This window comes from Sinocyclocheilus rhinocerous, unplaced genomic scaffold (genome assembly GCF_001515625.1).
Source record: "Sinocyclocheilus rhinocerous isolate Xijiao unplaced genomic scaffold, SAMN03320098_v1.1 scaffold3403, whole genome shotgun sequence".
Classification (NCBI taxonomy): Eukaryota; Metazoa; Chordata; class Actinopteri; order Cypriniformes; family Cyprinidae; genus Sinocyclocheilus; species Sinocyclocheilus rhinocerous.
In genome coordinates, this window is record NW_015647944.1 from 34460 (window position 1) to 61570 (window position 27111).

Sequence of the window (27111 nt, forward strand, 5' to 3'; positions counted from 1 at the left end):
TAATGACTTTCAAACAGGTTTCCCAAAATGCCTGGCTGCTTAAACAGATTAATATTCTGAAAGCATCACAGTGTGACCAATGATCTGTTTGATACAATCCTATATCATGGTTCTTATAGTTAACTGAAACTAAAATACAACTAATAACAACTATGTAGACATATTAGTGCTGTCAATTGATTAAAAAAAATTACTAATTGCAAATTTTTTCTAAAAATGAATTGCGATTAATCCCACCTAACATTAATTTTTTTAAATATACTTTTATATTGCAATAATTTAACATTCAATCTTTAAAATAATGTAGAAACAACAGTAAATAAAGACTTATAAAGACTCACTAAATATTTGTTTAGTGGCATCTTTTTTATGTCTGAAGGTGAGTATCACTGATAACCAATATTACTAAAGTCTCTAGGAAATAGTTTTTTTCCCCTCATATTTAACCACTGACTATAGCCATTCAACATTACAGAATAGTTATAATTGAGAGCTATCAATTTTAACATTTATTAGACTTTAAAAAATAACTTCTAGTGAACTGCACACAATCTTCACATAAACCCATTATAATAAATGTCATATTTAGCTACATGTGCCCTTCAGCAAGTAGGAAATATACAGAAATGTAATAGCCATCAAATGCTAAATTCTAAATGAAATATAGATGAATCCTTAAAGCTCTTTTTATTTTGTTGTTTGATGAACAGCATAACAGCAGCTGGTGATGAGGTTATTTTGGCTGCTTTAAGAGCTGCCGCTGCTGAACATGACGCGGATCTGACACGCATCATAGTTTCTCATAACTCTTTACCTTTTCTGACTCACTTCAGCTCTTAAAGTCTCTATAATGAGCTGAGGAGTTGAATCGGGTGTTAGATGAGGGAGACAGTGCTGCTGCTCCAGGACAGTTTGGAAAACCACTACATTTAAATGTGACTCATATATAACAAATACTTGCATGCATGCACAGTGTTAAGGCAGCTTTAATCACCTTTTATGGTAACTTCAAGGCTTAACTGACGACATACCTATGATATTGCATGCTCGTAGTTTCTTTTGCGCTTTAATATGATAATAGCGCTTTAAAATAATAATTGCGCACGCCGGCGTGTTTTTTGCATGCATTTTAAGAGCACGTGCTATGATCACAGAATAACGGCTGACAGGACAGGAAAATTGTTTTTTACTGACATACGGCCTGACAGCATCTCATCTGAGCGCAGTTCACTGTTGTTCTTCTGAAGCTCCTCATCGCCTGTAGCTTTTCCGCGCTCGTTTGACCCGCGCCTGGTCCAACCCTAGCTCCACCCCTGCGATAAATATATTTAACGCCGTTAAACTGAAAAAATTAATCGCATGCGTTAAGGTGCTAATTTTGACAGCACTAAGACGTGTGTGTGTGTGTGTGTAAAAACTAGTAAAACTGACTACTGAAACTTTCATTAAAATTTAAATGAAAACAAAAAATATAAAAAAAATCTATTCAAAATGTTATCAAAAACGAATAGTTTATCATTGATACTAAAATATCACTACTCTGTAATTAAACTGAGATTTTTATTGACAAAGTCACACACTATATATATATATATACTATTTATCTCTAATATCTATCTATAGATTCAGACATTCTTTTATTAAGTTTCACAGTGTTGTACAGTATGGTGTGTGTGTGTGTGAAGCTCTGCTTTGATTTATCCAGACATAAGGTCAGTGGCTCTCCTGGATAATCCAGCTATTGTTTGGTAAAGCCCAACCGTACAGATTCCAGACCCTCTGTAGGCACCATGAGCACGACTGGCTGCTTTCTCAGGGCTGAACTCTGGGACTCGAGCTCCGCTGCGGCCCACTCAAGACTTCATATTCAAATCATGTTATTAAAATATGCCTAGAATTAATTCAGTGTTTCCTGAGACCAGCTGAAAGCAATAATTCAGAACCCCAAAGGAACAAGCACCTCATGTAAAGTAGAGCTGCTAAGAGCGCATGATTCGTAGTTAGTTTTTAATAGCCAGGCATTTGACTGTTGTCAGCTTATTTTAGCCAAGAGAAGAGACGACCTGAGAGTAGGGATGGGCGATATGAGCTTAAAAGTATATCACAATAATTTCTGGTATTTATTGTGATAACGATATCAATGATGATATGGATGCATCCAGTAAGAGGCAAAAAAATCCTGTTTCTTTAAAGAAAAGTAATATCATTCCTATTTTTACCCTGATGTTGTGAGCATTACTGAGCACACACGTAATGTAATGACTGTTTAATGCAAACTGGAAGCCGGAGGGCACTCTTGTGCAGAAACACCACATATGCATGGCAGAAGTAATTGCACTGATGATGTTCCAGGAAATCCCTAATATGGACAAAGGTATCCAGTTATCGCTGAATAAAACGCAGAGAGAGAAATTTTAACTGAGGAAACTTGATGACAACAAAACATACGGATGCGACAATATATGGTTTATCTGTGTTATTCAAGCAATCTTGGGTATTTTTATAAGGATGAAGTATATTTATAATGCAACGCTAATCAATTAGACTTTATCACTGTATACTATTTCTGCCTCATTCTGTAGTATGAAACCACATCTGATCACAAAGTTATTTCGAACACTCGACTGATGTTATGAAGTTAATTTGGAGAAAAAGCATGTCGATAAATGGTATCTTTGTTTGTAAACAGGCTCATACACATGCAAAACTGTGTTACTGTAGTACATTTATTCAAGGCTCAGACCGATTTTTTTGTCGCACTGTACACTCCTGACCAAACCAGTTCCAGACTGTAGACTCTGTAGCTCTTCGTTTAGCGATAAATAAACTCCTCCTCAATTTCACGACAGCTCTGCACGGTCGCACACAGAAATATGTCAACAACTAGGTTTTATCGTTATCGTGGGAAGACTAATTCTTATTGTGGGGAGAATTTTTACCAGTATATCGCAAACGATAAGATATCGCCCATCCCTACCTGAGAGACATAAAGCGATCAGTCAAAGTTTGTGTGTTTTTAAAGACAGCCAGATTTGAACTGGCATTGTCAGCCAGGGTTTGTCATTTTTGGATTCAAAATGAATCAGACAGTCTTTGACTAGTAAACTAGTGCTCTCTGTGCTCTCTTGTACCTTTGACAAGGGGATAAAGGGGTTAAATGCTCTTTGTGTGAAAAGTCAACATAAACATAGAAAGTCAAAGTAAAATAATTACACTGCACACAATGATGTTCTTGCTTTGTCATTTTTGTATTGTTTTCCAATACAGTTATCTAAAATCATCCTTAAATTAATATGCATTTAGCAGTAGGACATTGCCCTAGTATGGTCAAGGTCATTGGTTTGATTTCCAGGCAATGCATGAACTGATAGTGTGTAAACATTTAATGCAATGCAATCATACTGAATGAAAAATGTCTGTGAAATGCACACATGTAAATGCCTAAATGTAAATTTGCAAAGATGCAAAATGGCATCATAATTTTTGATGAATTCATCAAAATAAAGTGCACTTATGCTTAAAATAGGACAAAAATCTGCCAATGAAGTCAGAATAATAAACTTCATTTAAAATAGAAAACTATTTACCCAGTGGCAGATTTTTTTCTTATTTCTTATTTGTATCAGTTTCTCAGAAAACAAAATTATCTTATGTCATTTTGAATCTCAAGTAAATGCATGCATCCTGATTTAAAAAAAAATTAAATATACATATTTGTAATGGAAAACAAGACAAAAATACGAAAAGATTAAATAGAAAAATACAATTATGATTGGTAAAGATATTTTAAAATATTTTTTTCTTGGCATGATTGTGCTTACATAAAATATTTACCAGAGCATTGTACACAAAACAAGTAATTACAAGAAAAGGAAATAAACAATATAAAAATATTGATAATATAATTTATTGATAATAAATAGTAAAATAAAATAGTATTTAAATAATGTGCTAAGTAATGAACAAAATAAAAATCTAATATATATATATATGAACGCAAAATGTCATAAAATACAAAAAAATAAAAACATATCATAGCTGAATATTCAGGGTCACACAAGAAAGTCTGATCTATTTGTTTGAGCATCAAGACCAGCCTGAGACGTCAACGCTGCTCAACCAATGGTGTGAGTTTGGGCGGGAATTACTGTATCTGTTCAACTGGGGTGTTTGGGAAACCTCTTTTTATCATTGCATTATTTTTGCAGTACTATACTGTGACGCCGGTGGCACAGAAATGCATCGCTCCACTTTCATTTGTCGGATCTGAATCCCAGTTGGACTGGTTTTATCCCAGTCTCTGTTTGTTTCTGAGTTCTCACATCTGCTGCCTTCCCTTCACACACTATGTTACCTGCAGCTCGTCTCACTATTAATGAATGAATCTGATTGTAGGAATGAAGATGTAAACAGTGTGTAGCTTGCATATATAAAGCCTGGAGCCGTTACTGACTGTGTGCTTCGCTCATGAGAGCAGCAACAGATATCTGCAGGACTGTAAATGGCTTTGCTTCATTCTTGCTGCATGCTTCTATTATTAGAACAGACACGAGGAGCGCAGAACTGTGGCTTTGTAGTTATTTTTTCCAGAAGGGAATCCAGTAGCTCTTAATGGACTGGCTTTATGGGACGGTTTGTGTTTGTCATTCGGTCAGTGTTGTCTGTAATAGAAGCAGAAAGCCACACTGTAATCTCAGTCTGATGGAAAGGCAGTAGTCATTGTGGAGTGAATATGTCTATGAACCATGTCTAATCTGGCCTCATGAACAATTCACGGTATAAAGGCACTCTTCTGAGTATAAATAGCCCACGAGTTACTGTGACATCCGTGAGACTGAAGGTGTTTTCAAGACATAGTTGAGTCACAAATGAAGATTCTGTCATCGTTTCATCAACTTTGTTCTTTGGTGGAACTCGGAATAAGAGCTTTTGGGCTTCTTTTATGATACGATTATTTGGTTTCTGGTTTCAATGCATGTAAAATCTCAGCATAAAACATTCTGCTGAACGTCTCATTTTGAGAAAATAAAAGTAAACGATGACAGAATATTCATTTTTGGTTGAATTTAAGTTGTGAGCTGCAACTTTTGAGATGCTAATTCCAGCATTAATCCTATTGAAGGCCGATATGCTCATATCTTTGGCTTATAGTTGACGTGTCCTGTGGTGTGACATGCTATACTTGATCTAAAACCGTTTTAAATAGCATTTCTTCTTGCCATTATTATACATTCTGCTTTTCTGACCTCATATTAATTGAAATATTTGTGCTTTTAATTCATTTGTCACACTGCAGAACCATTTCAAATGAGCTAGTGAGGATTGTTAGAAATGAAGGGAACTTCAAAGAAATTGTACATGTAATATTCATATAAATAGTATGCTGATTAATGCAAAATGACATAAGATATGAAATCTTGTTTTTTTGAGAAATGATCCTTAAAATGAGGGAAAAATCCACCAATAGTGTCAGGAAAAATAGTTAATTCATAGTTCTTTTCTCATTTTAAGCATAAAGTCAGATTCAGATTCTCAGAAAACAAGACTTTTTGCCATTTTGCATCAAGTAAATGTATCTTGATTTAAAAATGTTTCGATACTCAAAAACAAAGCAAAAATACAAAAAGTTATGTTATACAAAATGTTATACAAAAATCAATACAATTATGCTTGTTAAAGGTATCTTCAATTCAATTTGAAAGTACTTTCTTGGCATGACTGTGTTTACATATAATATATGTGTTTATATATATAATATAATATACACAAAAGTTAGAAGAAAAAATACAAAATTAGAATTAAAAAATAAAATAAAATAGTATTAAAATAAAGGGCTAAGTAATTAATAAAATAAGATAAAAAATATTATATATTATTTATTTATTTATATATTATTTTATATTATGTGTGTGTGAATATAAAATTAAATAAACATTTATAAGATAAAAATATGATATATTATTTATTTGTTTATATATTATTTTATATTATGTGTGTGTGAATATAAAATTAAATAAACATTTATCAAGACATTTATTAGAAAAACAAAATTTTGTCTGGTGTATATATCCCATTGTAAGAAATTCTGCTTTGGCATTTATTTGTCTTATATATATATATACAGTCATCTTTTGAAATCACATGGTGTGTTGAGCCGTGTATGAAAATGGCACATGCTGTTCTTTGCAGTCGCAGGGCATTAACTCAGAACGCTGAGATTTACCAAGAATTCATGTAACACCTGCGCAAACTGTTAAGAGTTTCTTCCACAGAAAAAAATGACTCATTCTTACCACCTGTGTTAGATACTCCATATGCAATTTACAACCGACGTTATTAGAAAGAAGATGAAGAAATCACAGCCTGTCGTGGAAGAGTCACTGCATCGTGACTCTAAAATCATGATATAAATGCACCACAGGATCACTGGTTATTGTTTAATATAGTAGACAGATTGACAAGCAGACTCTCATGACCCGTTCCACCTACTCAACACTCGTGTGTGTGGAAATGTGGTAGCGGTAGCTTGTGTTTTTGGGTCTGTGTGGTGTTTTATTGTCCTCCAGGGAGCCATAATTCCCACCGGAGAGGTGAAAAACTCAAGTGATCCCATTAACACACTCAAGCTGCCAAATCCCACCGTTAAACGCCTTTTTTAAGTTGGCAGGTTGCAATGATTTGAGAATTAGCAGAGTTGCAATATTGAACAGTGTATTGAAACTGAATCATCTTTAAAGGAATAGTTCACCCAAAAATGAACATTTGCTGAAAATGTGCTCACTCTCAGATCATCTGAGATTAGGATGAGTTTGTTTCTTCGTCAGATTTGGAGAAATGTAGCATTGCGTCACTTGCTCTGCAGTGAATGGGTGCCGTCAGAATGAGAGTCCAAACATCTGATAAAAACATCACAATAATCCCGCAGTAATCCACAGCACTCCAGTCCATCAGTTAACGGACTCTCATTCTGACGGCACCCATTCACTGCAGAGCAAGTGATGCAATGCTACATTTCTCCAAATCTGACGAAGAAACAAACTCATCCTAATCTTGGATGAACTGAGGGTTAGTATATCATCAGCAAATGTTCATTTCTGGGTAAAATATTCCTTTAAATGTAATTGCATGGTCTTTTTGGGTTTTAATGGAGACGTATGAACATGCAGAAGTAGCATCATGGGCATAAGTTAATTTCCCTGATAGGTGCTGATTGAAAAGCCTCAATGAATGCACGTCATTATGCACCGCTGTACACACCATCCAGATGTTTCTGTTCCCGGAGAGGCTTGCGGAGAATCGCGCTCCAGTAAAGAAGGTGTGAAAGCTCAATCTGTTCGTTAGGGTGGCTGAAAACTCCAGACACAGATGTCTTTATTCCAAGAGAATATAATTATGGTTCACATGATCGTGCCTCAGGCAGGGAATTCAACTAAGTGAAAATTGTGTCTTTTCATAGCTCGGTCCACACACACACACACACACACCCACCGGCTTCCTTCAGAGTCTCTCTGCTGTTTCTGAACACCTGAACGCTCATTGAAATCAATACAAGTCATTCACAATTAGACCAGGAACATGCATTAAGTGTTCACACTGACCTTACATTTCCTCGGTCCGTGAATGTCAAAGGCTGAAAAGAAGCTAGTGAGGCGTTTCTGTCTTTTAGTAGTGTCGTTTTCCTGAACACTGACAAACAAACATACTGCGCTTGATCCATCTTTTATTTGTGTATAAGAATGATGATTAAAAGACAGTTTAGGCGTCCTCTGAGCGCCGGTTCATTTGTCATCCTGAGATTATATGACAAAACCACCTCAGTCTCCTTGAATGACCTGCCAGAATGTTTCCTTTGCCAGTTTCTTGAGTGTAAAATTAGAAAATTATTTTCCAGATATCCTTTTAGATACAGATAAAGAACCCTGGTAGGGCTGTGTGATGAAGTCGGTAAGATTTTTAAATGTTTTTAATTATTTTCTGCTCACCACGGCTGCATTTATTTGATTAAAAATACAATAAAAATATGAAATATTATTACAATTTAAAATAGCTGTTTTCTATGTGAATATCTGTTAAACTGTAATTTATTTCTGTGATGCAGCGCTGAATTTTCAGCATCATTACTCCAGTCTTCAGTGTCACATGATCTTCAGAAATTATTCTAATATGCTGATTTGCTGCTCGAGAAACATTTCTGATTATTATCAATGTTGAAAACAGTCGTGCTGCACAATATTTTTATGGAAACTGTCATACATTTTATTTTCCAGGATTCACAGATGAAGAGAAAGTTTAAAAGAACAGCATTTATTTGAAATGGAAATCTTTTGTTACATTATAAATATCTTTACTGTCGCTTTTGATCTATTTAATGCATCCTTACTGAATGAAAGCATTAATTTCTGGTAGTGTATATTATATTACATCATGCATATTAGATAAATCACCCAGCCCTGACACATTCTGACATGTTTTATTGATATTTGGCTGTGAGTTCCAGCTCGGTCCAAATGCGACTCTACTGTAGATCATGAGATGCATCGTGAGCTCGCGGCGCTCTGGGATGATTGAGTCCCCATCTTGAGCATCTGGAGGCAAGCCTAGCGTCACAGGCAGCATTCATCACACACCAAGGATAAACTGAACCGTAGTTTAGCAACTATAAGCACCGTCATCATGTCAATGCGATACTTCATATCTGTACCCAGAGGAAAGAAGAATCAGTAGTTGATTCTTCTAGAACACAGTAATGAGGTTTTCTGTATCTTGCTGAAGTCTCCTGCTTCTCAGATGTTTCTCCTGAGAAAAAGACCCCAAGTGAGATCTATTCACGTTCATATAAAAGTGAAATACTCTGACAGGAGGACTTTAGGAGGAACATCCGAGACGGTGAGATATGCAACCTCACGTTTTCTTGTTTTCATGTAGATTCTGTCTGAAGGTTATTGTGTGTAGAGATGCAAGCGAATCTCCTCCAGACTGTGTGTGACTAAGGTTACATGTTTGTGGCTGACGCCACCTGTGCATTACTCAGCTCTGACATCTCACGGATGCATGTGACAAGCTGATAGTGCTACGATAAACAAGAACGATGTAAAACCATCAGTGGTCGACAGGAACCGAGTCGCAAGTAGATCTGATGTGAGATGCAAGCATATTTCTTTTCTCCACGCCTGTGAAATTCACCTTTCCGTGGGCTCAGTCTCTTACCGTGAGAGCCGTAATGCTGTAAACTCCAGCAAACCTTCATGAATCATTTCATTTACAGACTCGGTAATCCGTTACAATAATAACTTCATCTCGAAGGGCATCATCTCTTCATATCTCACTGTTTCCTGAGATAAATGGGGATGCGCTGATGTTATTGCCATCTGGATCTGTGCAAAATACCTTTTCTTAAGCGCACAGAATTTCAAGACTCACAATTGTCTTGTTTTCTGGGAAAAATATCTAAACTTCCTTAATACAAGATGCATTTATTAGAGAATATATCTTGAATTAATTTTTCCTTCCTCATTGACAAAATGCTTTTTCTTGTTTTAAGGTTTATGCAATTTATCAATGAGGGTAGAAAAAAAAATCAAAGTCGAATTTAAGTAGAAACTTAATTCAAGATATATTCTCTAAAAGCAAGAAAGCTAGCGATTATTTTACACAATTTTTGTTTCTCAAGTAAATTCCTATTTTTTTAGGATTTTTAGATGTTTTTCCTAGAAAATATTGGTAAAGACAAAAATGCTGGTTAAGAAAAATATTATTATTATTTTGCAGTTCTGCCAGAAAACAATTTCATCAGGCAAAACTTGTAAATGAAAAATGATCTTAAAGTAAAAGCATTTATTCTACATAACTATTTATCCAATCTGTATTTTCAGGTTTGCTTTCCTAGTAAATTACTGTTTTTAGGAATTTTTGGAAGTTTTTTTTTTAAGAAAAGCATATTGGTAACGACAAAAATGCTGGTTAAGAAAATAATAATAATTATTATTATTATTTTGCAATGTTGCCAGAAAATTTGGCTGCCAGAAAATGTTTTACACAATTTTGTTTCTCAAGTTAATTCCTGTTTTTGAGGATTTTTAGATGGTTTTTAATGGAAATCCATCCATCCATCCTATATTCCATTTAGTGCAAATGTTTTTCTCTTCTTGTCTTTCTGTTTATGATATATCTAAGATATTGGTAAGATGGTTAATTTAGGATGTAAAATCCAGTGTGTAGAAATAGTAAAGTAGCCTTTATGGAAACATATGAGAATGAGTTTAAGAGGGAAAGTTCACTGAAAAATGAACGTTCTGCCATCATTTACTCAAACCTGCATGCTGTTATTCTTTAAAGTGTTTTCTTACAGCATAACTGTGAGTAAATAATGACCAAATGTTTAATTTCGTTTGAACTATCCCTTTACAATAGTCAAAGATGGTCCTATTTCAATGTAATATCAAATGAGGGTCCATTAACCTGTTTCTCACTGATGCTCTTTTATTCTGACTTCTACTATTTTCCAACTGTTTTCCACTCATTTCTGATTTGTGGCTCGTTTCTTCTTGATTTGCATTTGGATCATTCTTCTTTTGTGTTTTCCAACTGATCGGACGCTTTGGTTTTCTCTCGCACACCCCTCTTCTCCCCGTTTTCCTTCACACTTCTTCCCCTCATGGCTCCCTCTTCCTCTCCAGCTGGGTTTGTGAAGTCGCCAATGTCAGAGATAAAGCTCACAGGAGACGCCTTTGAGCTGTACTGCGATGTGGTGGGTAACCCCGTGCCGGAGATCCAGTGGTGGTATGCCGATATTAACAGGGCGGACTCCTTCAAGCAGCTGTGGGATGGCGCACGCAAGCGGCGGGTGTCCATCAACACGGCGTTCGGTGCCAACGGTGTGAGCGTTCTGGCCATCGCCCGCCTCACGCTGGAGGACGCCGGGATCTACGAGTGCAGGGCCAGCAACGACCCGCGCCGCAACGACCTCCGCCAAAACCCAGCCATCACCTGGATCCGAACGCAAGCCACCATATCCGTGCTGCAGAGTGAGTGCTCTATGTACTGTAGTAGCTAGATGCTCAAACATGCACTAGTGTCCCCCTGCGTCCCTCGTGCAAAAACAGCTACGGACTAGGGCTGGGTGGCGTGATTCTGATTACCTGTGATGCAGTTCGATTTTAAAATGGGAGCAATTTAGTTTTGACATGTCGTTCTGCATGCAACCATATGGATATTGAATTCAGCTGATTCACCAGGCTACGTGGTCTCATGGCAAAAAACGTACCTGGGGGCACTTTTTCGCGAGACGCGAAATACGTACCAATAAGTACATATCACTGCAGTTTCCAAAAGAAATTAACACTAGAGGCAGTAAAACTCCGACACCTTTTATTCCTTTTCACACAAATTTACAGAGTTTCGATTAAACAAAACAGTTCAAATCTGCATATAAGGAAGTTCAAATGGCACGGTTGCATCAACAAATGCGCATTTATATCAGTTTTGCATTTGTTAACACTATCAGGTAGGTTTAGGGTTGGGTTTGGTGTAGGGCATATTTCCAACGCGATAAAGCATTAACATTTAGCGTCAGTCCCTGGATATTTGAATTGTGAACTGCCGCAATACGTACCTGAAGCAACGTGATAAAAACACAGCAGTACATACCTATATCAACGTAATAAAAACGTGCCAGGGTTGACGTATTGAACCCGTGTTTTCGCACCACTCAGTGGGCATTTATCTTTGAAACCGCGGCGAAACGTGCAGTAAGTTACGTTAAACGGTGCTGCAGAAAAGTACCCAGAGGTACGTATTTTTATGAGACCAGGTTGGTATCAGGGTTGTGGAACTGAACTGAGAATGTGTTTAATGAATGATGCACAAAATCTGATTCAATTCCTGAATTTGAATTAAGGAACTTAAATTTTGAAGTTTGTCAACTTTCTGTGTGGGCTTGTTTAACCCTTTTGCGTCAATTTATAAAAGGCACATAGAGGACAAAAACATCATAAATGGTCCTAAAAATATTAAATATTATATAATATTATAGTTCTTTACAGCTTTCACTGACATTGACACTAACAGTTTTTTTTTTACCTTTAAAAAAAAAGAAGAAGCATTTAACCCTTTAAATGCCAGTTTGCATAATGCAACTGTTGTTTTTTTTATAAACAAACACACAAATAATTAATTTCTATATACTAAATGCTTTATTGTGGTGGGATTATTACAGTTTTGGATAAATCAATGATTATAAACTACATTCATTGTGATGCTTTATTATTTTTTTGTGCCATAAAAAAATAAAAACATTCACACAGACATAAAAAAAAAAAAAAGATTAAATAGTAAATGATTTGAAGCTTTGTCATCTTTATTAACAGAGAATGCATGGTTTTATGCTTAAATGGCATTGGGATTAAATATTGCAGTTTAAATGGGTTTTACTGGGAAATAAATTTTTGTCATCGAGGTCCTGAGTGTAACTATTTTTTTTGCACCTGGTGTAAAATAGATTTATGAAAGAAAATAAGGGTGAAATATTAAAATTCCAGTAAAATGGCTGAATTTATGCTGTTAGCATTAACAGACAAAATGATTAATAACAAAACAAAGACTAATATCCTAGGGATGCACAAGGGTTAAAAAAAATCTTGATGTTTGAAGGTTTCAGAGGCCTTTAAGACAGACATATTTATGAAACAGGCTGGAACAACACTTACTTTCCCAGAATGCATCACTTGTGTAGAATTTCTTTGAATTATAATTCGGTAATTCCTCCTCTTGTCATTCCAATTCAAATTCCGGTATGTTTTTGCCAGTACAATTTGAATTCTCACTCATGAATTGAAACGAATCACCACTGAATCAATTCGAATCAATTCTTTCATTCTGACCTTTGCACAACCCTGGTGTATTTCAACAGTTTTATGATTTAAAACATTGCACATCCACTCATATATAGAGTGCATTTCTGTTTTATGATATCTACATATTCGTTTGTTATGAATATAATCTGATATTGTAGCATAAATGAGAAAAGAATCAAATGAGGTGAAGCACCTGTCATTTGTAAAGTATTTAAAAAATCCAAAAAAATCCAAAAATAGATATTACCACATGATTATGCAATACATAAAGCATTTTGGCAGCAAAAATAACTAAATAACATTTTCCATGCCACCCAGCCCTGCTACAAACAAAAATAAAACAAAACCCATATTATGTTCATTTGAGTTCATTTTTGGAATTGTATTGATTCCTCTTGTATTTTTATTATGGTTTGACCTTGGTGTGTCCAAATGTCCCCCTTTCCTTCAGGCAGACTTTGAGGATTCCCACTGAATTCAATAGTCCTTCAGCCCCTTTTCTTCTCCTAATGCCTTTGAGCCTCTTGTTGTGGATGACCACAAACCCAGACAAATCCCTGCTCTCTGTCTGCCTCTCCTCCTCCTCCTCTTCCTCACTCCTTCCTCCCTCACCCTATACATGCCGCCCATCCCTGCTGTTTCTGTTTCCTGTGTTGCTTCCTGTTTCCTGTTTTGCTTGGGTTCTTTATTTTTATTTCATACGGACATGATTTAGTCTGTTCGTTTTTCAGTTTTGCATTGCGTGGGTTGTTTTATTTACTTCAAAGCCTGCCTTTGTGTGCCCTGTGCAGAGCGTAAAGCCTAACGGCGCTTTGAAGTCATGCCGTGCTTTTTCTGTGCATTTTGTCCTTGGAAAAGGGTGGATGAGACCAGAAAGAAGACACAAGGAAAAGGGGTCATTTCAGTTAAACGGGCAATTCCTTATCTCAATACCCCGAAAAAAATCACAAACTTATCTCTGTTATAAAACTGCCCCGTTTGCATCCGCCAGCGGAGAATGACCTTGTGCCTTCTTTGCATTTTAGTGTTTGCCTGTGATTCAGTAATGACATGATATTCCACCAAAAGCAGAAGCCAAGCAGTCGGGTCTTAACTGAACTTCAGGGATTCCTGTCCATCAAGAGCTTGCTAAATTAAGACAAATGTCTTTTTATGTCAAATGCAGGTGTATAAACATGATATATTCTGTCATTACTGAGAGTCTGTGATTTCATATTATATACATGTGATACGGCATCTTCACATGCATATAACAGGCTATACATGCTGAAGCGTATAGTTTGTCAACAGGACAGCGTCTAGATTGATGGTGGTCTTGTCGAGCTTCTCGTGTGTAGAGGCTGTAGACTGTAGTGCAAATGTTAATGTTAATATTTATTAGGGATGCACCGATGTATCGGCCGATAAAAGCAATTATCTGCAGTACTGGCCATTGGCCGATGATCTGATTATATCCTGTCAATCCTTTACATCAAAACTGTGCAGAATTTAGACTTGTGCAGGATTTAGGGCTGTCAAAGTTAATGCAATATCACTTACAGTGAAGTACAGTTAATGCAGGGTTTATTTGACCTTATGAATCACCTGTAGTTCAAGCCTGGGTTGCCAGATGTGCAGTTTTTTCCCTCACCAAACATTATTTTTAATGTGCCTCCTGTCTAGTAATCACAGAGCTTTGTGCGTTTGTTACTTCTGATATGAAACTAAGTCTCAGCTCTCAAATTCTGTCCATTTTATCACAAAAATCAAGCAATAAATGCCGTTTTGTCAGTCTTTAATCTGGCGTGACATTGCTGTAGTACGACTCTCTTCCACTTTAATACAAGGTATAATGCGAAATAAACATGCATGAACATCAGATGGTGTTGAAATACAATACAACCTTGCAAAGCTTATCATGTTTCATGTAATCACTCAATCAGTGTTTCAGCCACAGAAAGACGTCAATAAACCAGCTTGTGATCAATATGTCACTTAATGTTGCAATTACCTCAGGAAAGTTATCCGGTGTTCACAATGTATTACTTACAGCTTATTACTGTTAATTATATATGCATGCATGAATAAATCTAAAAGTTCTAAAAACTGCCTTATGTGCAATTGAGTTGAGTACAAACATTTCAGTTTTATTTGAGTGTGATTATTATATCCAGTGTTGGGTAAGTCACTCTAAAAAAAATAAGTAACTAATTACTAGCTACTAATTAGATCTTCAACAGTGTAATTACGAATTACTCTTTCCAAAAAGTATTGCATTACTTATTACTAATTACTTTCTAAATCCCATGTCAACCTCGACCAGCTGAATAATACAAGGATAGACATGAAACTGCTCTTTTAACCCTTTCAAATAAATTCTATAAAATTGCATAAATTCTTTTTGAACTATCCAAAGGGAGAAGTTTACATTAAAAACATACATTTTAAGGTTGTTTGATATAGAATTGTTCTGTAGGCTTTACATCAGAAGTAGCTGTAATTAAATGACAGAAAAATTAAGAGTAATCCCTCACTTTACTTATTAAATTACAGTAATTAATTACTTAATAATGCATTGCACCAAACACTGATTATATCTGATAATAAGTAGCATTTGAATAGTTTGGGGCCCATTGTTAATTTTAACCTTTAATATTATAGTATATACCAAATGAGAGGGATCCCTGTATTGTTTACAGCATTAGTTGGAAGATTTTTTTTTTCTTTAGCAAATCCAAACTGTCAGTGTCCATTTGGGCAGATGTAATAATCGGCTCAATAATCGGCTCTTGGGATCGGTGCATCACTAATATGCATATTTTCACCCCAAACTTCCCTTCACAGTTTTCCGTGATCGTTGGCTGATGATTGTGAGCAAGACCGACTCATTAAACTCCCTCCTCTTAGCAGGTGTCCTCCAGATGACCTTCGGCAGGATCTCCAGCCGTTCTGTAGCCGTGCAGACTGAGATTTTCTGGTTGTGTGTAGGTGAGAGTATAGGCGATCGAGAGAGAGCTAGCAGTAGCGTTCCCCTCGGCTAAACCAAACTGCAGGAGGAGGTGTAAGGAATGCTAATTGGAGTTTCTGGCGGCACACGGATCATCCCGTGCCTCTCCCAGCGGAGCGGGAATAATATCTGGAGGTTTACTGTACAAGCCAATCACAGAGTGATTATGCCTCGCCCTGCTTTTTCCAACTGGGTGCTGCGGTTGCTACGGTAGAGATTCACACACATGGACACCTCGCTCATTTGATTAAAGTCTGTATGTTTAGATTAAAAAGCTAGGATGGAAAGTAGTGACATTTTTGTTATTTGAGCCCATAGTAGTCCCAGAAAAAATCTCCTGATTTTCCGTCCAGATTTTGAGGGAAAATCTATAGAATGTATTTGAATATTTAAATAGCTAATATAGTAAAATGTTTCAAATGGAGAAAAATTCCCTCCAAAAATATTTAGAACTAAATTTAAGAATTTGAATTGCATATAAATGTTCCATCTATTTGGATTACATAGTTTTAACATAAACAAACAAACAAACAGATTTCTGTAATAGTACTAATAAACCGAATGTGTTTTAAATACACATTAACCAGATTATTATATATTTATCATCAATAAATCCAATTTGATTCAAACTCGCACTTATACGTTTTTACACAACTAGTCATATTTAGCCATGTTTACTTTGCAACTGATTAAATTTAATTGTTTTCACAATGAACAGATTTACGCTGATACTTAAGCAATTTGAAAATATGATTATTTAAATCAAATCAAATAGATGCAAATAGTTGATAATAAACTATGCCATGATTTTTTGAGGTTGTTTATGTTAAAACCATGTGATTCAAATGGATGGGAATTTTATATGCAATTCAAATACATAAATCTTAAATTTAGGCCATTTTTGAGTGCTTTATTGATAGCTAAAAGCATCATCAGTTTGAGCGTAATATTTCATAAATAAACGGGAATGACAGGCATTTCAATTCTGTAAAAATCTACATGTGCAGATTTTTTATTTTGACCAGCTCTTAGACAATATTGAAACCGTAAAGCATTACTGGATATCAATTATGGCCACTGATATATGCCAAGAGAAGACAAGCTGAACCGAAACAGAACTGTTATTAGAAGCTTTGCAGCTTGCACTTGAAATTAAGTTGAACTGGATTTAATGGAAACTGTGGATGATTATGATTATTTCGCTGTAAAAGCGGTCTTTTGCACAATTGATGAGGCTCATATTGTGGTCAGAACACAACTGCATGTTCACTTTTGAGTCTTGATCATCTGCAGGTGCAAATTCAGTGTCTAATTTATGATTTGTGTCAAAATAGAAGAAATTGCGATCCATGTTTGTCCCATTTCAGGCATTCCTTAAGGCAAGTATGGAGGTATATGTGCTCTTAAAGAGACAGTTCACCCATAAATGAACATTCATCGTTTGCATGTCTTTTGAAACCTGCGTGACACTTCTGTGGAAAACAAATTTATCTAAAGCCGATTGTCCGGTGTATCGCATGCTATGGCTTAAAATGCATGAGTTTTGTGGACTTTTTTTTGGAGCTTGACAGTCATTGTTTCCAGTCCAAAAGCAACTCTTTTTGTGTTTCTCAGAAGAGAGAAAGGTTTGAAACGACATGAGGGTGAGTAAATGATGACAGGATCTTCATCTTCGGGTGAATTTTCTCTTTAAGCATCAAGACAATCTATAAAGGGACATATGTTAAACTTGACACTATTTGATGTGCAACTGTAATGTGTTTATTCGTGTTGTCTCCGTTCTCCACACAGGAACACATTCAGGAAGGTCTGAAGGAAACATGAATGTCCATTAAGATCGTAATGTTTTATTCTCTAATTGTCCTGGACTTTGTCTTCGTTTCAGAGCCACGGATCAATGCTTCGGATCAGGAGATTTTGCAGCCTAAAAGCGGGCAGGAGTTGCCCATCACTCTTCAGTGTAACCTCACTAACTCGCACAGCACCCACCGGGAGACCTTCTGGATGAAGAACGGACTGGAGATTGCCAACACCAGGACGGAGCACAGACACACCAAGTTCAAGTGAGATTTCAGCTCTTTGCTTTGGGTTCATCGGTGCTTCTCATTTTTGTTTTAGTTTTTTCTCTCTATTGCATCTGTGACATGCTGTCAGTTACCACAGATTAATCATTTCCGCTCGTGCCTCAGATTATAAAAACGATCAGGAAACATGTTGATAGATTAAGAAAGCCCAGTAGTTCGGCAGGCAGCACATCATCTGTGTTTCAGGCAATCTGCTAATCTGCACTGCACTGCTTATTCTGGCTGACAGGTGGATGAAGCTCAGGAAAATGTCATATTTCACCCCAAAATCAAATGAAATGAATGAAGCATTTATAACACAAATGGATAACAGAAGAATTTATATTGTGCCTTTGCAAAAAAGTTAAAATTTTAATGCAATAATTTGTAATATATTTTTTAGATTAGATTTGTATGTATATATACTGTATATATATATTTTTTTATTTTATATTTTTTTGTTATTCCCATTATCCTTGATGGTGATCTCTCAAACATTTATTTTACATTTATTTTATAAAAATAAAAAATTTGTAATGATAAAACATGTAAATTAAATATATCTTAAATATGTAAAATATATTAATTAATATATATAAATACTGTATGTATGTATATATATATACATGTATGTGTGTGTGTGTAAAACATATTATTATTATTATTATCATATTTAATTATATTATTTTATTCTATAATTATATGAATATATATTATTCTATTAATCATTATAATTCTATTTAACACACGCATATATACATTGAAATATAGAAATTATATAAATAAATATATATTAAATATATATATTTTTTAAATTATATAAATATATATTAAATATAACTTTATATATATATATATATATATATATATATATATATATATATGTGTGTATATATATATATATATATATATATATACACACTATTTTACATATTACAACAATTATTTATTATATATAAATAAATGATAAATTAATTTGTTTGTTTGTTACAGACAAAATACAGTAAAATACTGTAATACTATTTTTTTAAGTTTAATTTTAAATTTATTTTTAAGAGAGCATAAATTAGTACCTAACAAATCAATACATCGTTGTTTTTTGCATATTACAAAAATAGATATTTTTACAGTAAACATTGTAATAGTTTTGTTTATAAAAATGTAATTTAATTTTTTTAAATTTAATTTAAATAAGCATAAATTAGTATGTGACATAAATATATAATTGTTTTTTTTTTTGCATATTACAAAATAGATTTAATGGATTTTTTTATTTATTTATTACAGTAAAAAACTGTAATACTTTTTTTATTCATAAAATTTTAGTTTACATTTTTAAATTTAGATTAATTTTAATTAAGCATAAATTAATATCTGACAATACCATTGTTTTTTTGCATATTACAATTTGATTATATTAAATATATATAAAAAATATAAATTTAATTATATAAATGTCAAAATATATATTAAATATAATAATAATAATACATTTTATTATATCATTTTATTATTCTATTATTTATTATGATAATCATGGCATGAAAATGTCAAAATGCAAAAATCTGCAGTTCTTAAAACAGACTTCATTTTCATTTAAACTAAATGTAATTTATATATTTAATAATTTTAATTTGAGAATCTAATTTCTCAGCGTCTTTTATTTATTTCTTTTAGGGTGAAATGCAACCTGTCCAATTCACTCCAGCATCGTAGCAATTTCAGAAGAAGCTTTGCCTCAAATTATATTTCATATACCCGTGAAGTCTGTAATGTCAAGCTCTTTTAGAAACTCTGAGGACAGTCCGGATGTTCAAGCACGAAATCTCTTTAGTAACACGTCTGATGAGAGCGAAACCCCCCCAGCAGAGCTCTGGCTGAGAGTGATGTGGCGCGAGGCGATCTGCTGTCAGACTGCATGTCACGGGCTCCAGAGAGAGCAGACAGCACTGCGTAATCAAGCCCCTGTCCATGTTCCCAGTGCAGCGTGCCGCCAGAATACATCTCCACACAACCGGCCACCTGAAAAATGCTTTCTGAAAATGCTGTCATAATAGGTCGCTCTCTCTGATGATTAATAATGCTTCACTGATTAATATCGGCTCTTAAAGCAATAGCGCACACAAAAATTATTCCATGTCGTTTCAAACCTTATTTATCAGTTGCTCTTTTCTATACAAGTTGCTAGTGAAAATGTCTGTTAAACTCCAAAAAAATATATATTTATGTATGTATATGGAAAGCATAAATTAGTATGTGACATAAATATATAATTGTTTTTTTTTTTGCATATTACAAAATAGATTTAATGGATTTTTTTATTTATTTATTACAGTAAAAAACTGTAATACTTTTTTTATTCATAAAATTTTAGTTTACATTTTTAAATTTAGATTAATTTTAATTAAGCATAAATTAATATCTGACAATACCATTGTTTTTTTGCATATTACAATTTGATTATTTATTATATTACAGTAAAAAAAAACTCTAATATCAAGATTTTTATTTTTTATTTGAACGATTTCTAAATGTAAAAAAAAAATCATTTTAATTTAAAAAAGCATTAATTAATATAGTATTGTTGTTGTTGTTTGCATATCACAAAAATTAGATTTACTTATTTCTATTTTGTGGTGAAATATGATCCAGGCATATCCTTGCCTCATTTGGAGGTTCTGCTAATTTTCTGGACAGTGGGAGCTACAGATGACACGAATAATATTTGTATGTATATGAAGTGGATTGTGATCTCCACTAATGCCCCTGAGACCCGACTCGGTCTGAGCTTGCCTGCGTGTTCCTCGCAGTTAAGCCAATTTGTTTTGACACGGCCGTCGGACGCACTGAGCATGCCCGGACCGTTATGTCAAGGCTCTCGTTAAGCGTTGCCTGGTTACGTAACGCGATGATGTTGCTGTTTGCCCCGAGTCTGTTAGATGACAGCATTCAGCTCCGTTCTGCTAGAAACACGCGATGAAGAAGCTTCCTGACGTATTGTTCCTGTCCTGTCTGTGTCTCTTTACATGCATCTTTACTGGAGCCGCAAGACACTTTAATTCAGGAATCTACGCTGAAGTTGTTTTAGGGTTTTTTTTTATGCTACATAGTATTTTGGTGAATATTTTATAGTGTCTAATTATTTATTTAATAAATAATTAGACATTATTTTTGATTAATTAAATAAATAATTATTATTTATTTTGCAAAGACAGAAAAAGGGCACATTTTACCACATAATCAAGTGAACAAAAATAAATTGTTATATTTTGTAATTCAAAATGTCATTATTTCTATTTAATAATTATATTTTGCAATATAATAATTTTTATTCATTTTTTTTTTTTTTGCAAAAAGAAAATGACACCTGTCATTGCAGAAAAAGGATATATTGCAAAATTGAATTATTTAATAGAAATTATTATTTTTAATTAACTGTTTTTATGACTATTACAATTATTTGTAATTTCCATTTTTCTCAAATGTGATTCTCGTTTGATTTTCATTACTTTAATATAGTCATTTTTACTATAATGCTTTTTAAACAACAGTACATCCAAATACTATCATGTACAAATACTGTACAATTGAAATAATATTTTCTTAATTTTTTTTTATTACACTAATAAGAATGAGATTTTCTGCATTAAGATAATTCAAATGTGAGGCAAAATGTGTCATGGGAATAATGTCACAACGTAAGAAAAAAAAAAAAAAAAAAAAAAAAAAAAAAATATATATTTATGTATGTATATGGAAAAGAAGCCTTCTGAAGTCATATATGCAACGTGTGATAAAAAGACAAAATGTGATAAAAGACATTTTTTCTCCTTTCTCCAATCCATATATTCAGGATTAGTGGCATTTAGTACATTTAGCATCCCCTTTTTTATATGAATGCAAGTTGTCTATGGAAGCTTGTTTCTGTCACGGGGTCAAAAAACAATTAAAAAGGTAATTACGACTTATCTTAAAATTCAGATTTTTTTTGTGCAATTCTGAGTTTACATCTCGTAATTGTCACATTTCTGAGAAAAAAGTCAGAATTGAGAGATATAAATGCATATTTGGGAGATTGCAAGAAAAAAAGTCAGAATTGTGAGATAAAAAGTCGCATTTACCTTTTTTATTTTTTATTTCTTTATGTAAACGAAAGTCGTTTAACTCAGTATTCTGATTTTAAAAAGTCTGAATTGCGAGAAAGTCCGAATTCTGAATTTATATCTCAATTCTGACACTTTTTTTTAATATCAGAATTGTGCAAAAAAAGAGAATTTTGAGATATAAACTCAGAATTACGAGATATAAATGCATATTTGGGAGATATGATAAAAAAGTCAGAATTGTGAGATAAAAAGTCACATTTCATGATGGAAACAAAAAAGTCCAAATTGCAAGATGTAAACTCAGAAATCTGATTTTAAACAGTCTGAATAGAATAGAATAGAATAGAATAGAATAGAAACTCGGAATTGCGAGAAAGAAAATCAGAATTCTGAATTTATATCTCACAATTCCGACTTTTTTATCAGAATTGCGATAAAGTCAGAATTGCAAGATGTAAACTCAGAATTCTGATTTTAACAAATCTGAATTGCGAGATAGAAACTCAGAATTGTGAGAAAGAAAGTCAGAATTCTGAATTAGTATCTCGTAATTCTGACTTTTTCCCTCAGAATTCCTAGAGAGAGAAAAAAGACAGAATTGTGGAGATAAAGTTTTATTTTGTATTCCGTGGCAGAAACGGGCTTCCATAGATGTCAGAGCTTTGGTGGGAAGATTATCTGTGAATAATGTTTCTGTTCCTGCATTCAGCAGTAGAGCATGATGCTTGCAACGCCAAAGTCATGGGTTTGATTTCCAGGGAATGCATGAAATGATGTAATGTAAAGGTATTAGCCAAATGCATAAATGTAAATGTTCCTCACACAAAGATACTATACGGCTTCAGGAGACTTGAAATATTGTGCAATCAGTATGAGCTTGAATGGGAGAAACAGCACAGGTTTGCAGTGACATGAGGGCGAGTAAATAACGGTATTTTCAGCGTTTGGTGAACTGTTCTTTTTGGTTTTGTAGAGATGCTCCAGTTTGGAGTTGGCAGTGATTGTGTTTCTTGTTTTGTAGGTTAAGTAAACCCAGGACAGATGCTTCGGGTGAATACATGTGCGTTTACACCTTTAAGTCGGCTCCCAATGCCAATGCTTCCATTGAGGTCAAAGGTAAGAAATCCTTTCACAAAACTCATTAACATACTGTTAACAGCGTCCAGAGGAGACCTAGCCCGTGTTATAATTAGGTATTGTTTGGAGTGTAATTAGCCTCTCTTCACCTGTATGTTTCAGACTGTAAATGAAAAGAACTCAAAAGAGGAAAGAAAATGTGAGACAAACGACACTCTTACTGCTTTTTTGTAATTCTTGTATTTCTTAATGGTGTTTCTCATTAGATTCTCATTATTGTAATACAGTAATTTTTTATATTAAAAATGAAATACTTTGAAACTTATATAAATATAAATTAAATATAAATGTAATTTTTTTTTATTAAATAAGCATAAATTAGTAAATGACAACTGTATATATATATATATATATATATATATATATATCACAACGTAAGAAAAAAAAAAAATATATATATATATATATATATATATGTGTGTGTGTGTGTGTGTTATATTTTAATATATTTTCATATTTTTTCAATATATTTCTAATTCTGTTCTCAAATGTGATTTTCATTAGAAACAAATTCATTTTCACTGTAAATATACAATATTTTTCATACAATATACATCAAATACTAATGTATCATATAAATAGTTTACAATTTAAATATATAATTTACATAAATAACTAATCAGATGTTTTGCATTAAGGTAATTCAAATTTAAATGTGTTATTAGTCATGAAAATAATGTGTTATTTAAAAAAAAATGTAATGGTCCTAAAAATAGGCTTCATATTCTTTAAGCAAAATACAATGTCTTATTTGTTTCTTGTGCTGAAATATGACCTGCACATGTTTGATTTGAGATTCGCCCGACACTAAAAAAAGAGTCCTGAAGCCCAGTGACATGAGCCAAAGATATCCCGTCTTCAATATCAGATGAATATGAGGTTCTGTCGTCCAGTGGGAGTCGTTCAGGTTGAATGTGGCCCATCATGCATTCTGTCTGTTCACCCTCAACCACTCCAGTCTTTGGCTCTCTCTCTCTCTCTCTCTCTCTCTCTCTCTCTCTCTCTCTCTCTCTCTCGCTGTGTCTCTCTCTCTCTCTCTCTCTGTGCGTGTCTCTCTCTCTCACACACACACACACACACACACACACACACTTTGAGGGAACAGATGGAGGTTCATGCAGTGGGTTGGGTCTGGATTAAGGCTCTGGATTCACTCCCAGTGTTTCTAATGGCAGGAGTTTACAGTCCACTATCATAATCTGCCCTGCGCATGCATGTTTCAAGCGTTACACTCCCAAGTCTTTTAAAACAGCAATATATTGTGATGTTTGTGCACAGTAATCAGAGATCGCTCTTCCATATGGTGGCGTAATCGAATTAAATCACGTCAGGTGCGGTAAAACTCAGCCTGCACCTTTACGTGTGTTTATATTTAGTAAGGCATTATTAAGGAAGGATGTCGGTGCGCAATCTGTCGTGCGCGTGAGTCACTTTTACTCCATACATTCGCTCTGCATGAATTCCTGTCTCGATTCTGCTGTATATATTCCATCTGTCGCAGATTGCATTGGGGTTTGGGTTACACTAGCTCTTTCCTTTCAAGGCAAATGAGACGCCCTGCAAATAGCAGCGTAGAGCAGGTATCCCGACACCGTTACCGATCTCTGCCCGGCATTGATCACTCGCTTCCGCAGGCGATCAGGGTTTGAAAGAGGACCAGACGATGGGATGGAAAAGAGGGAGAAAGAGACATTTGTGTTCGGAAGGATGCTGTGAGGATAATGCTGCGCTCACTGTCGCTTTTCAGAATATAATGTCTTATTTTGGGTCACATTTCACCACTACATCAAATTAGCAAAAATAAGTTATATTTCATGTTTTAATAATTATTATTTATATTCATGGAAATAATTCAGTATTCAGTTATATATGTATTATATATATTAATTATGTATGCTCTATATATTAAATATCTACAGTATATAGAGCATACATAATTCATATATATATAATACATATATAACTGAATACTGAATTATTTTCATGAAATATAAATATTAATAAATACAATTTAAAATAATTAATATAATATGAAATATAAAAATGTATAAATAAAAAAGATCTTAACAGTCCTAAAAAAAGAAAAATATATATATATTATTTATTTATTTTTTGCAAAAAGAGAATGACACCTATTTTTAGAACTGTTACGATATTAGGTCTGCGCCGTCTCATTATGTCAATCATTTGCGGTGTTGGGATACACAATTATGCAAGAACGGTTCAGAATGTCTCTTTTTTTTCCATCCAAAACTCAGTATTCAGGAATTCTCAGTATTTTTATTTTCTTGTTTTCCAGTGCAAATATCTAAACATTCTTAAATCAAGATACATCTACTTGAGAAGCAAAATGACACAAGAAGTCTTAATTTCTGAGAATTTTTTTCAAATTAAGTGAGTTTATGCTTAAGATTAGAAAAAATTGGGTCAAAAAAATAAACATGTTTTCCTGTTGAATTAAACGACCCCAAACTTTTGAACGATAGTGTATATTGTTAGAAAATATTTCTATTTTAAATAAATGCTCTTCTTTTTAACTTTTTATTCATCAAAGAATCCTGAAAAAAAGTATCACAGGTTCCAAAAAAATATGAAGCAGCAACAGTTTCCAGCACTGATAATAAATCAGCATATTAGAATGATTTCTGAAGATCATGTGACACTGAAGACTGGAGGAATGATGATGAAAATTCTGAAATCTGAAAAAATCAGAAAAAATAAAATCTGAAAATGCTGATTTGCTGCTCAAGAAACATTTCTGATTATTATTGTGCTGCCCAATATTTTTGTGGAAACTGTTACATTTTATTTTTCAGGATTCACAGATGAACAGAAAGTTCAAAAGAACAGCATTTATTTGAAATAGAAATCTTCTGTAACATTATAAATGTCTTTACTGTCACTTTTGATCAATTTAATGGGTCCTTGATGAATAAAAATATAAATTTCTTTAAACAAAAAATCTTATTGACCCAAAAAGATGTGTACGGTAATGTATCCTGAAAGTATGACAATTGTCATCATTTACTCTCCCTCATGGTATGACACTGAAATCACATTGAAATGTATTTCATAGACAGCTGATGAGGAGGTGATGTCATGAATCACATTGATTTTCTCTTCATAGGACATTGACAACAGCACCGGCCGATTCTTCGTCATCAGCAAAGAGAATTTCACAGAGCTGAGCATCATGGGTCTGGACATCAGCACAGATCCGGGCGAGTACGTCTGCAACGCCTCAAACATCATCGGCTCCAAAGAGTCCGTGACCATCCTGCGAGTGCGGAGTCACCTCGCCCCGCTCTGGCCTTTCCTGGGCGTCCTGGCCGAGATCATCATCCTCGTGGTCATCATTGTGGTTTACGAGAAGCGCAAGAGGCCAGACGAGGTTCCAGACGGTAAGTAGTGCTCTGCTTTTAAAGATTGTTGCTAAAGGTCTTGCGGTATTATTTCCTGTAGCTGCTTGTTGAAATGCTGACCATCATTCTGATGTACACTACCGGTCAAAAGTTTGGGATCAGAATGATTTTTAATGTTTTTACAGGAGTTTCTTCTGCTCATCAAGGCTGCACTTATTTGATCAAAAATACAAAAAAAAATGTAATATTGTGAAATATTATTATGATGTAAAATAACGTTTTTCTATTTTAATATGCATTAAAATGTAATTTTAAAGCTGTATTTTCAGCATCATTCCTCCAGTCTTCAGTGTCACATGATCTTCAGAAATCATTCTAATATGCTGATTTATTATCAGTGCTGGAAACTGTTGTGCTGCTTAATATTTTTTGTATAGTGCTTATATTGTTAGAAAAGATTTCTATTTTGAATACATGCTGTTCTTTTGAACTTTTTATTCATCAAATAATCCTGAAAAAAGTATCGCAGTTTCCAAAAAAATATTTGGATAATTCTAATAATAAATCAGCATATTAGAATGATTTCTTAAGGATCATGTGACACTT

General features: G+C 34.1%; 1 protein-coding gene across 1 annotated transcript in view; it reads left to right on the forward strand.

Annotated features, from left to right (window-relative positions):
• Nucleotides 1-27111, forward strand: part of LOC107709386 (neuroplastin-like) — a 39168-nt gene that overhangs the window by 1630 nt on the left and 10427 nt on the right. Inside the window, exons 2-7 of the mRNA XM_016513838.1 lie at nt 10677-11024; nt 17723-17900; nt 23028-23122; nt 24422-24479; nt 24645-24786; nt 26271-26544. Coding sequence (XP_016369324.1) covers nt 10677-11024; nt 17723-17900; nt 23028-23122; nt 24422-24479; nt 24645-24786; nt 26271-26544 — 1095 coding nt within the window. The remainder of the gene's footprint in view (nt 1-10676; nt 11025-17722; nt 17901-23027; nt 23123-24421; nt 24480-24644; nt 24787-26270; nt 26545-27111) is intronic.